Below are 12734 nucleotides of genomic sequence, written 5' to 3'. Positions count from 1 at the left end.
GGTGGTGTAATGATTGAACTACTGCTGTGTCCTCAAGAGGAGGGAATGTCTTCTGGTTTGGATGGGCTATGCACAGGATTGTATGAATTCTGTACAGGCCCTTCACTTGGAAAGGGTTCCTCTGTGGTGTGCAGCAAAAACATAGACCAACTGGTTTTATGTTTCCTTAGTTCTAGAACTGTTACTGAGCAAACTATGACAAAATTGGCATTAGATCAAGTGGACATTTACCATCAATCTGTGTAAATGGAGTGGTGCTGCCTGTACCTGCTGTTCTTTGCATGTAAAGCAATGAGTACATGGGTGTGGGTTTAAGCCATTTGCAGGTTGGTTAATAAACAATTTCTACATCTGATGTTAGTGGTCTTGCCAATACCTTAATGGCACTGAGGGGCAGTTAACTGCCATTTTGGCAGGGGCTACCCTGTGAAACCTGTGCCACTTCAACTTGAAGCTGATTTCAACACCATCTGGTTATCTGGATATACAGCAGGTCACAGTACAAATTTGTAACAGATGTCAAAAAAACCCAAACATCAGCCCCCTGTGAAGCATATGTGAGACAACTTGCCTGTCTTGACTGAGTAACACTGTTCTGCTCTGCAGTCTGAGCCCTCCATCAACCAACTTGGTTACAAAACTGTGAAGTGGTGGTAACTTATCCAGCCAAGAGAGAAGTATGCAGCAGAGGCTGCCTTGTTTGGCCAATCTGGGCTTTTTAGGGTACTTTGACCTTTTTATACATGCTTAATGAAGAACCTTATTTCATTGCTTCACCATGTTCTCCAAAAACCTTCAGTAGGTTGCCACTGGGAAGCTCGAACTAGTTAGGGAAGAAACTGCTGTGTATCATGTCTGGTGCTGAGTGTTGGAAAGGTTCTAACCTTGCAGAAGAGGGAGTTTGCATATGCAGGAAAACGTTAGCTCCAGTTGTGACATCAGTTTGTGACCCTTGGAAGGGCAACTCAAAATGCTGCCTGGCAACTGATAATAGAGCACAGCTCCTTCGAGAAACAGGGTTCTGCTTTCCCCTCTTTTTATTGTGATGTATGCTGGAAATTTTGGAAGAGTGATTCAAAGGAAGCAATTCTTTTTCCCAGAAAAGCGTAAAGAGCAGGACTTAAGTGAAAGGACTTTGGTGGCTTATAGTATTAATTTACTGTTTAACAAACTGTCTCCTTGCTCTGCTGTCAATGAAGTTCAGTTACTGCTCCCCTAGCACACAGAAAAATGCTGCACTGCTTGCTCCCTGACCTCTGTGTTCAGCACTGTGATAGGACTTTCCCTACAGCATAAAAAAATGCTGCGGTCATGGGCTGCCCAGTATGTTTCTCCTTCTTAACTGCTCAAGTTAATATGGGATGGTCCCAGCTCTTGCTACTAAGCTTTGAATGAAACACCCCAGGTTGTACTGTACTGTTCTGCCTATCCAGTTTACCTTCAAGTCCTTTCAAAATAAAGTCTCCAAGGAATGTAGGGTATGAGGTGTTATGTGGAGGAGAAGCAAACAATACTGTTTTTTCCTGAAGAAGCTGAAGGCCTCATGGTACTGTAGAAGTAAGAAGAAAGTGACTTGCTGCTCGAAGAACTGACACTAAGAAAAAGCACAGGTTTGGTTCCTGGAGGAATGGGACTTTCTGCAATTATTCCTTTCTGAGAGAGCACAAGCAGACTACAGCTTTACTCGGCTGGGAGCAGGTTTAGGGCTTTTTACATGGTTCTAAACCTGACTGGGGAAATGTAATAACCGTAACAGTAACTTCTTTCCTGTTCATAGTTTCTGAAATACTAAGGCCACATGTAATATACTCCAATTTTGCTCTTGTAAATATGTGTATGTTTCCAGTTCGACTTGGTGTGTGAACAAAACAGCTAGGTCAGCTATTTTGGAAACCTGTTTGTCTGTGGTTTGCCCAGTTCTAAATTTGGAACACAATTCTTTCACTGTAGTTCAAGGAGCATTGCTTGCTGTTGCATATAGTATTGAATTAAACTTTTTTAAGAAACTCTATTACTGGTTTGAGTTGCTTCTCTCTGAAAGCTTTGTGGGAGTTCTGTGCTCTTGCTGCAAGTACCAGCCTTTCTGTTCATTTTTGTACAGAGCAGCTTCACTGAAAGATAGGATGTGGAGTCACATGGGCATAGCATACCCTTTTCACCTGTGAAGAACACTCCAGGGTAGGGTGATAGCAACCTTAATCAAAAGCAGCTTTTCCTGGTATTAATTTTGAGCCATAATTCCTTTTACCACCTGAAGTCTGCCTATACAGACCTCATGGCAGTCAGGGCAGAGGCTGTTGTGTTAGGACTGCATCTTCCCTCCACACTTTAACTTGCAGAACAGTCAGTTCAAGCTGAACTAGTGAGTTTCTGCTGCAGCTGGATGCTAAGCAAGGAATTTCACTTACATGCGAAATGTTTTTATTTAAAGCTGTGTACAGTAGTTTAAAATATACATAAAAGCAGGACCAGATATGGGGTGGGAAGAAATAAAATTATCTACAACACTAAGTTCAGTAATGCTTGACCAAATTAGGTTTTGTACAGCATTTCTGAAGGAGGGATGACGGCTTTAATAAGCAGCTCTCTTCTTTCTTCTCCTTTTGTTAAAAGTTTTCTTACTTGTATTTTCTTGTTTCAAGCTGGTCTGTGTTCTATGAGCAAACAACATTTGTATCAAAGAAATGGTACTGAATGGGCTTATTTCAGAAGAACACAGACAAGTCATCTGTAACAGCACAAGCAGCCACCAGCCTCAGGGCAGAGTTCAAATTTAATTCTAGAAAGTATAAAATGCACAAGGGTTTCTATAGCTAATGCAGTGGTGCAGCAATAAATCTCAGTTTAAGATGAGCTATAGTGTAGCATGCAGCATATCTGAAGAGCAGCTGAATCAAATCAACTTTTCCACTATAGCTCCCTTTGGAATGGTGAAAATGAGCCAAATACCAGTAATGGTTTCAGATAAAATCATAGAATCAGTCAGGGGTGGAAGGCACCACAAGGATCATCTAGTTCCAACTCCCCTGCCATGGGCAGGGATACCCCACACTAGATCAAAGTGACCAGAGCCTCATCCAGCCTGGCCTTAAACACCTCCAGGGATGGAGCCTCAACCACCTCCCTGGACAACCCATTTCAGGCTCTCACCACCCTCATGGTGAAGAACTTCTTCCTCACGTCCAGCCTGAATCTCCCCACTTCCAGCTTTATTTCATTCCCCCTAGTCCTATCAGGTCAGCCAGGGTAACTGGCATCCTAGGACTAGGCACACTAGCCCAAATTTAAATTTCCTTGTGCTCGGCTATGTAGCTCCCTTGGATGACATGAGACCATTCTTGGCCTTGCCAAAATCCTATGCTTACATATGTGCCTTACCTATTCTTTTCCCCTCCTAATTTCAAGTGATGTTACCTTGTTCTCTTTGGTGGTTCCTGTGGTTCCAGAATGATAACTTCTTCCTCTTCACTGTCAGACAGCACAATAGGTTCATCTGAAACAACCCCTGAACTGGTCGTAAGTTTTGTACAATTGTAACTAATAACACAGCATTTTTAGAGAAACATTTAGCATAGCTACTGCTTAACTGGGAGCCCCCCAGCTACTACAGAAATCCATTTTTTTGAAGAAAATAGAAGTGATCAGCTGAAGTGAAAGCAGCAACTGGGTGTAACTCAAGTAGAAAGTAACTATGATGGTTCTCATTGCTAAGGCTCTCTTTCACATTTTACTTCTAGACTGTTAAAAGTGGTATAATAAGCATGTGGTATCAAGATAAATACCTACCCTTACTTTCCTTCATTGTACTTGTTTCCTCCACTGTACTTGTTTCCTCAGTTTCCATTTTCTGAGCTTCAAAAGCTTCAGCCTCGCTTTCATCTTCCTCTTCCACTGCTTCTTCCCTCTCAGATTCTTCGAGATCTCCCCAGGAGTTCTCTATTCCTTCCCCAATTTGGGCTGTCCCAGGAGTGTGCAATATTGGTTTGGTCAAACTGAAGTTGTTAAGAAAAATCTTGGTGTTTGCTGTAAACGTTTTATTCTGAGAGCAAAGCCATTTTTTAAGCTGGTTTTTTCTCCCCCAGAGGAGAACATCGTTAAAGAGGAACTGAGAGAAACTACTTCCCCAGTTCCTACAACAATCAGCCACTTCAGACCTCAGTTTTGCACTTTATGCTAGGAATTAAGCTACCTAAAAGCAATTAGAACCAAAAGCAGAATGATGTTGATGATTCCTTTCAAGGCCATAAGGCTGCCAGGCATCTTGGAGGTGTGTTTATCTTTTGGCAGTTATAATGCAGCGTATGGGAAAGTCTGAATAACCCAACAGAAAAGATACACTTCTGAAGGAGGGTCAGCTTTAGTGATGATTTCTTCTGCTTGTTCCTCCACATTGTTAGTATCAACAGCAGCACTCTCCATTTTGAAGGCAGTGATCTTTTGATTTGGAATAGATTCTGCAAAGCCAAACTTCCCACCTTCTTTCCTAGTCAGCCAATGACAGAGATCATTTCAGGATGTTTCACACTTAAAAATGCTTTCTCTTTCCAAGCTCAAATATACAAATACTTGCTATTTAAAACAAATACAAGTGAAAACAACTGGTTTATCAAACTACAGGCTGACATTACTTTTCAGTAAGTTTCTTAAAAATCCCCATTTCCCTTCCTCCCGAGAACACTCACCTAGCTTTCTGATCATTCTCCAAGGCTTTTTGAATTAGTTCTGTCATTTCTGCAACCTTCACAGCTGTTATTTTACTGCACCTCAGAACCTGTTTGTTATATAGGCAACAACAGTTTATAATCTTGAAAGGAAGATGTTTTTAACTAAAACACAGAATGAGTCATAGGAGTCACAAACAGTTGAAACACAGCATCATATTATGAGGGACTGGCCACACTGAGTGTTAATATGACAGCCTCTAGGTATTGAGTGCAGTCTGAATTAATTCAGAGATGCCCTCAGCCAAATCATAGGGGAAAAAGTAGGAATCTGATCAAGCCATCTGCCTTTTCTACACCTCTTCTTCAATGTGATTTTGCTTTTCCACTAGAACTAAAAATACCCAATTAAATCAGGTAATTGATTTCTTAGTTTCTGAATGACAAGGATATTTCAATATAAAGATTACAGCACAGGAATTAGTTTAAATGCGAGAAACTGATCAAGGCAAAGATTTACCTGATCCTTTACAAGCATGATCCCTCCACTGGACTGGATGGTACAAATTTCCTGATGTTTGTTCATGGCAATTACAAGGACGCCATCCATGACGCATTCCTCACGTTCACTTGGATCCACCAATAGATAGGTCCTAAAATGAAGATTTTTTTTTACATACAAAGCAACAGTAAAAGTTGGAGGCAAGTTACTACTCTTAAAACAACTAAGCTAAGGCATTGCCTTACGTAATAGTTATTATAGGTGCCCTGTCCCCAGAAAGTTTTCTATACTCTCTATGGAAAGCTGCTGGTTAGCCACACTGCAGAACACACAAATACCTCCCCATGCCATCACTGCAGGAAAGATGTTTTACAAAAATCAGCTGTCTATATAAATATCTTTAGGACCCCTCTATGTTTAAAACCTGCTCTGCAGAATAGACAATAAACTGTTCTTGTCAAAAATACTTAAAATCTTACCCTTGCTGGAAGAAGGCAAAACTGACGCAAATAGGCATGTGGTGGATACTCAAGGGGACAGGATCACGTTCCTCAGGAGTGTACTTTGAAAAGAATTGGCCCAGAAGACAAGTTTTTATAAAACATTTGATTTTAAACAAAGACAAAAAAAGCTAACATGTTTAGTCATCTAAATACTGGGGGGCAGGGGGGGAAAAATAAATCTTTTTTTTTTACTCTTGTGTTTCTACCTATATAGATAGATGGAGCATGTTCATCAGCCTTGTATTTGATTTGGTCAAAGCACTGTCAAATACTTAACTTGTACAATTAACATTTCCATAGACTGAGATTGATAAAATTCTGTATTCAGCAGGCTTCCATGCTGTCCTTTCACACTTTGAATAGCAACGCACCTATCCCAAACCTTCAGTATTTTGGAGTTTATCTGGTTCATTTCTCCCTTTTGGACAGACAGACCCAGCCACCTGCGATGCCACATTTAGTATGACCTGGTAGAACTTACCACAGTCACTTCCTCTCCTTGCACGGACACGTCGGGCCTGCGGAAGTGGCAGAGCGCCACGATCCCTGCTATGCTGGCAGCATCGATAATGTTGCCATCGTGATTTAACAGGTGCAGGTCCAGGCGAATTTGCCAAACCTGGGAAAAAGGACAGAAAACTCCATGGTGATTTGTGGTGTGCTCCTACACAATCTTTCATTTTTCAAAACAATTTCATTTTTTGAACCATAAAAAAAAAAAAAAAAAAAAAGAACCAGCACATATGATTCAGGTCTTTGCTTAAGAAGGTGAAAGATCTCTGTATAGTCCATGACACCTGGTGTGCTAGATTTAATTGTGACAAATTCTGTAACACTTAAGTACAATTTCAACTTTATTCTGCAAAGAAATCTTTGAGTGTGCAGGGTCCCAGCTACTTCAGAAAGCCTATAGAGATATGCAAGTTAAAAATATCTGTAAAGCCAAATCCTTACCTTAAACTACATTTGGAACTTCTAGTTTCCAAAACAAGACAGAGACCATCTTAAAACCAGACTACAGGTGTCATTTAGTTTAAAAACCCACTTGAAATTAGCAAGTTTTCATACCTTTTCACCAGCAACAACACAGAGAGACTCTGTATCTATACATTTGGAGTTTCTCAGGCATCGCTCTATTAGTCTGTTCACTTTCACCAGTAATTCAGTTTGCCTGTTAAAACGAAATTAACCCCAAGTGACTAGGATGATGCTATATACTTACAGGTATCAAAACAGTGGCTCTTACACTGTCTGTGTTTAGCCTTTTAAAGAAAGCTACCTACCTGCCAGGCTCAAACCCAGGTGCAGCCATTGGTGAGAGCTCCAGATTGAAGAAAAGGATACCTTCTGTAGGCCTGTTTGGCTTGGGGGGAACAAGTTCACATGATACTTGTGCAAGAACCCTGAAAGGGCAAATAAATCAAAGTCATGGAGTTTATCAGGAAAAAAAACAACTCCTACCCCTAGAAACAAAAGACATACTTGGAAAAGAGCATGCCTTTAGGCTTTCAGCTTTATTTCTCACTCCTGACAATTTTTCATTCAATGCTTGCTGTACATGTTTAAATTCTAATCAACACTGAGAGAACAAAATGTAGAAATTCGAACATTCTCCTGTTACGATTAAAAATAGGATTCAAACACATAAGAATCTATAACTGTTTATGTAAATGCACATATTCCACTTTTCCACAAACCAGAAGAGCTGTTTGATTTGTGGAAACACACATAGTACAATGTGACAGCAGTGGACATAGGGATGAAAAATTATTAGGTTGGAAGGGCCCTTTAAAAATCATCTAGTCCAACCACCCTGCAGTCAGCAGACATCTCCAACTAGATCAGGTTGCTGAGACTGCCATCCAACCTAACCTGGAATGATTCCAGAAATGGGGCATCTACCACCTCTCTGGGCAACCCATGCCAGTGTTTTTCATCACACTCACTGAAAAAAAAAAATCTTTCCTATATGTAATTCTCTCCTCTTTTATTTTAAAACCATTACCCCTTGTCCTGCCACAACAGGCTCTGCTAAAAAAGCCTGTCCACTTATTTCTTACAGGCCCCCTTTAAGTACTGAAAAGCCACAATAAGGTCTCCCTGAAGCTTTCTCCTCTTCAGGCTGAACTCTCTCAGCCCGTTCTCAGAGAAGAGAGGTTCCTGTCCTCCGATCGTTATTGTGGCTTCCTCTGGGTCCACTCCAACAGGTCTGTACCTTTCTTATGCTGAGAACCCCAGAGCTGGACAAAATACTCCAGACGAGACTTCATATTATAATAATTTTGTATTTACAACCCCCCACCAACACAGAAATCCTACGTCTTCCCACTTCCTCCCACTTGTCTGTCCCTATCCCTAAATTGCTACAACTTTCAGGCACCTGAAAAACCTGTTCACTGTGATCTCTGTGGTTTCCAGTCCCCTAACACCCCCCACCAGGCACTCCGCTTGCTTCCGCGGATTGGGAAGCTTAACGCTTTAAAGCCGATCCTCCCGCGCTCTCCGCATCCACCTGGTCTTCCCCAGCTCCACGATGCAGCAGCCGTAATCGACGCCGAAGGAGATGCGGACGTTCCGGTAGTCATAGCACTGCCGCCCGTCCAGGCGCTGCGGGCCCAGAGACACACACACGAGTTAATGCGCCATTACTGGCCCGGCGGGGGGCGGCTCTAGCTTACCGCCGAGCGGCGGCAAGGGAGAGCCGCGATAACCCCCGGCTCCAGCGCAAAGAAGGGGACGGGGAAGGGGAGTCCGGCCCCACACCTTCCTCTCCTCGATGGCGCGCAGAAGGAACCTCCGCTCGCAGTTCGAGAGCGGCGTCGCCTTCATGGCGGACCACCCGCAGCGCTCCGCGCGCTGCTGCAAACCGCCGCGCGCCGCGATAGCGTCATCGCCGCGCGACAAACAGGCGTGACATTGCGCGGGCACAGAGCTCGCGCCGCCAGTCCCGCCCCCGCGCGCTTACCTCAGGGCCGGGCGGTGCTGTTAGTGCGGGGTCTACTCGGCCGTCAGGCGTGGTTGTGCCCACTGAGGGCCCACCCTCACTCATCGTCCGCTACAGCCCGTTAAATGAGGAGTACAGGAGCCTCCACCACTGTAGATGCCGCTTAAGGATGGGGCTGCTGCAGTAGCCGCTCCATCTCAGCGCTCTTCAGTAGCCGAAGGGACGGAGGCCCTCTGGGCTTGTGCCAAAGCGATCGTCGTTGTGGAAGCCCTCTGGGACAAAAACAAACAAACAAACAAACAAACCAACAAAAAAAACCCAAAAACCACCCACCTGCGTCGCAGACATTCACGAGTGGTTAACGCTATTGGAGTGCCCGGTGTTCAAAACGTGCCTGCTCCTGCACCCCCTAGAAAACAGCTAGGCTGGTAGAGGGACCAAAACTGTAGGCAACAATGCAGCAAAAGCTTCCAATTTCCCAGAGGAAAATCCTTTCCTACTGCTTTCTGATTTGTCTGAAGAACACCCGTTCCTGTTCGCGTGTTGCTTGTGAGTAAAAATGCCTTTACCAGTGGCTTTTATGGCTTGAGCTGAAGTGAGAAAATCGGTTACTCTATCTTCCCGCCAGTTTTAAACCCTGCAGTCTGACTTTTCTCACCAAAACCTGTTCAAATATCTCAGTTACGCTGTATTTCTAAACCTTGTTAACACACAAGTTTTAGTGCAAATTAAAAAGTGAGTCAGGTTTCAGAAACTTCAAGTCTACAAGTGAGGACAAGTGCTGTCTGAATCTTCCATGCTAGTTTTATATTTTCAGACTGGGATATGTGAATATCATCGCAAGTAGTGTAAAAGAATATTTATGAATTTACCAAAGAGGTGAAGAACTGACTATTTGGGCTGGGGAGGAGTTGCAATCTTGTTGCTTAGCAAAGCACAGCTTTTTTTTTTTTTAAGGAATTTTGTAATAGCTTTGATGAAATAGTATTTTCAAAGGAGTGACATTTTTTGACACTAAACCAGAACATTAAAGAGTCTTGCCATTTGCATTAGGTTTCCTTGCACTGATACGTGTTCTGTCAGAAACATTTCTGGAAGTGCTAGTAATACATTTATTGCTGGGGAGACAGTTAAGGTGAATTTTTGCCTCTGATGCTGGTCCTGAGCAAGATTAAGACCACAGAATAGTTGGTGGTGAACTTCAGGAGGAGATGGGTGTGATTCCAGGGAACCAAGGTGAAGGGGCACTGGAAATCATCTCTGTATTTTGATTCATGCCATCTCCTTTGCACAAAGTCTGCTTTGCAGATGTTTGTGGTGCGCATGTGCTAGGAAAGGTAAAGAATTTCATGGACAAAGTATTTTATGGAGGCATAAAATCACAGCACTGGAAATCTGAACCAAGCTACATGGAAAATAAGGTCGATAGAAGAGGTTAATGAAATAGAAGTTGAGCGATTGCTGCATTTCTGTATAGTCCAAGGCAGTTAGAATTGTAATTAAGTAATAGAAATACTCTGAGTGTTCAAAACCAGAGAGAATAGAAATGTATGTTTTACACTACCAAGTGAATAAATAAGTGAATAAATCAGAGGCACTTAGGCTAGATCAGGAACTGTCAGAAAAAAGAGCCTAAGGATCTATTGGGCCCACACAGCGGCATTTCTTCCTTTGAGAAAAATGCTCTGTAGACTGAAATTCTTGAATCAGATTATCTTACCCAACTGAGCCACGAGGGAAAATCACATTTGAGGACAGAAGAAAAAGAACAGACTGTATCAGAATCTCAGCATCTTGACAGCAAGCTTCCAGTAACCACCCTTTATGGCCCAATAAAAATAAATTAAAATAAATAAAATTTGATCTTCTCTTTCCATGGGAGCCTTAACTGTCATGTGTCTTTGCTGGGCAGCTCCAAGTCCTGCTTTCCAGTGCCACTACTATACACATTTACACACACATGCACAATGTGATGTATACAGTATATCAGCTTCTAAGAAAGGCTCCACAGGAATGTAATAATATAATTTATAATTTTTATGAGGGGCTCTGAGGTTTTGAAGCAGACACAGTGCTACATGGGTAGAAGGATAGGCTTTCCATGCAAGCAATGCAGCTGGCAGAAGGTATAAAGAGTACAGCTGGGGTACAGCTCTGTGCAGTGAGGTGCAGGGAATTCTGGCCTTGATCCAGAGAAGGACTTACACAAGCTCTTTATTCAAAGCGCAGCCATAAAGTACATTTGTCCCTTCTTAATAGAAGGACCATGTCACAGCTTACATAGCTAAAATTTAGGAAAGTAGCGGCTTAATATATATGCTAAAGTAATTTATTAAAAACAAAACAAAAGAAAAAGGGACCTGGAACTGTCAGCAAATCATCCAAATACCATCTTAAAGCAAGTTGGTAATTACTTCTGCTTCATTTACTCACTGAATGTTTGATCGTTGTTAGTAAGACAGATTTCAGAGCAAAACCCAAAATATTCTCGCTGTTTCCACCCATACATAGCCTTCACATCATCTGGGTTTTAAGTGAAAGAAGTTTTCTTTCCTGTGAAAGAGTTTTTTGTACCAGAGTCCTGCCAAAAGTTGTGATCCTATAGGCAGTGCCGCATTCAGCACTTCACAGCTCTCAGCAATTCTTTTGAGAAAGTGGGAAGTATTTGCAAGGCTGGATTCTAGACAAGCAATAAAGGTGGGGGAAAAGAAATAACACCCCTTCCTTCTTTTTGCTGCTGCTGCCAATTTCACTCTGTAGCCTTCCAAGAGCTTACTGAAATGGCTGAAGTGATGTCCTGCCACCGTGACTGCAATTTATTCATCTGCAGCTTGGAGCCTCAGCGCAACAGCTGAATACCAAGAGGTCTGCTCTCTCCACATCCTGCAATTTCACTGTCTCCAGACAAACTGCGTTCAAGATTCTTACTGAGTCAAGTGACAACAGTTGCTGAGTTAAATGTCATATTAAGTCAAAATTGTTACAGCTGAAGTTAAAGGCTCTGAACATAATGAATGTCTGGATTGAAATTTTAGTGTTAAGATTTTCAGACCTTTTAGAAACATCTTTAAATTCTCTTCAAAAGTAAGAAATGGTCATGTTAAAGTAACATGGTTTGCTTTCACAGAAACACAGAATCAATAAGGTTGGAAAAGACCTCGAGGATCATCAAGTCCAACCTGTGACTTTCATGTAGTGTAGGTAAAAATGAATGAAAATTCTTGTAAAAAAAAATAACTTTCTCATAACTTGATCTTAAATCTTACTTGGATATTACTTGGCAGACAGGTTAAATAATGATACAAGAACTCAGGAGTGTGAAACTGAAATTAATATCAATGTGCTTTTTTTTTCGATTGGAAGAGAGAAAATGTTGACTGATACCACAGGTGTGTAATCTCGTCCCACTCTTGCAACACAGAGGAAATCCAGGGTACTGAAAAGCTGATTGGTCTCCTCTGATCAGTAGGAGAAAATAGAGCATTTATGAAATGGGGGGGTTAATTTTCTCTTTTGAAACCTGGATTGTTTTGAATAACTCAGTTGAGCATTGTGCTCACCTTCTCTCATCTATAGTTCTATTAGCTTTGCTGCTGGTGATGTGCTGGTGGAAGTATCATATAACTCAGATAACATGATCTGGATTTCTGCTGCCTATTAATTGTATCTGCCCAGCTTTGCAGCTCTGACAAATCAGTATCATCTCTGTTCCCTGATTTTCCAAAGCACCACTGTGACTCAGAGGGATGAGTGAATAAATCCATATGTTTGCTTACAAATGTGTGAGGAAAATCTGACTGTGCACAGGCAGCATTGCCAGCTGTAACCATATTAGGACAGCATGGAAGAGTGGTATTAGCCCTGGGATAAGGGGGATAAATAATAAATGATTGAGTTAAACCATTAAATCAGAATGGTTCTTTTCAATTATTTCTTCTGCTTATTCAGCTTTCCAGTATCTATTATGAACGAGAAATTAATCTGCACTGCCTGGTTACTTGAAACACTGAAAGTCATCATCTTCTCCAGGCAAGTCTTTTTGTACCTACAATCTCTTTTGAGACTAAGAAGTCTTGATACTAAAACGTGTTTTTTCAATCAGGAGATATGTTGTAGAAAAATCA

The 12734-nt window shown here is 41.9% G+C and overlaps 1 protein-coding gene across 3 annotated transcripts; it reads right to left on the bottom strand.

Moving 5' to 3' along the window:
- Positions 1-2420: 2420 nt before the first annotated feature.
- Positions 2421-8495, bottom strand: EXOSC9 (exosome component 9). Of its 3 annotated transcripts, none has more exons than XM_054392342.1 (12): positions 8430-8495; positions 8179-8273; positions 6950-7069; positions 6735-6837; positions 6148-6285; positions 5643-5725; positions 5182-5314; positions 4683-4771; positions 4337-4483; positions 3787-3992; positions 3415-3493; positions 2421-2654 (listed from the first exon to the last, which is right to left on the bottom strand). In XM_054392342.1, exons 1-12 carry the CDS (start codon positions 8493-8495, stop codon positions 2573-2575), a joined length of 1341 nt encoding a protein of 446 aa, XP_054248317.1. In that variant the 3' UTR covers positions 2421-2572. The 3 variants fall into 3 exon arrangements, with proteins under 3 accessions (XP_054248317.1, XP_054248318.1, XP_054248319.1); XM_054392343.1 differs by having other exon boundaries at positions 3415-3505; positions 3808-3992; XM_054392344.1 differs by having other exon boundaries at positions 3808-3992.
- Between the last annotated feature and the right edge of the window lie 4239 nt (positions 8496-12734).

This window comes from Indicator indicator, chromosome 25 (genome assembly GCF_027791375.1).
Source record: "Indicator indicator isolate 239-I01 chromosome 25, UM_Iind_1.1, whole genome shotgun sequence".
Classification (NCBI taxonomy): Eukaryota; Metazoa; Chordata; class Aves; order Piciformes; family Indicatoridae; genus Indicator; species Indicator indicator.
This window is presented reverse-complemented; position numbering and strand designations above follow the sequence as displayed.

Coding starts and splice junctions, on each gene's coding strand:
- EXOSC9 (XM_054392342.1), bottom strand. CDS start 8,495: ATGAAGGCGACGCCGCTCTCGAACTGCGAGCGGAGGTTCCTTCTGCGC. Junction 4,484..4,682: donor GAGAATGATCAGAAAGCTAG/GTGAGTGTTCTC, acceptor TTGGCTGACTAG/GAAAGAAGGTGGGAAGTTTG. Junction 3,494..3,786: donor TACAATGAAGGAAAGTAAGG/GTAGGTATTTAT, acceptor GGGTTGTTTCAG/ATGAACCTATTGTGCTGTCT.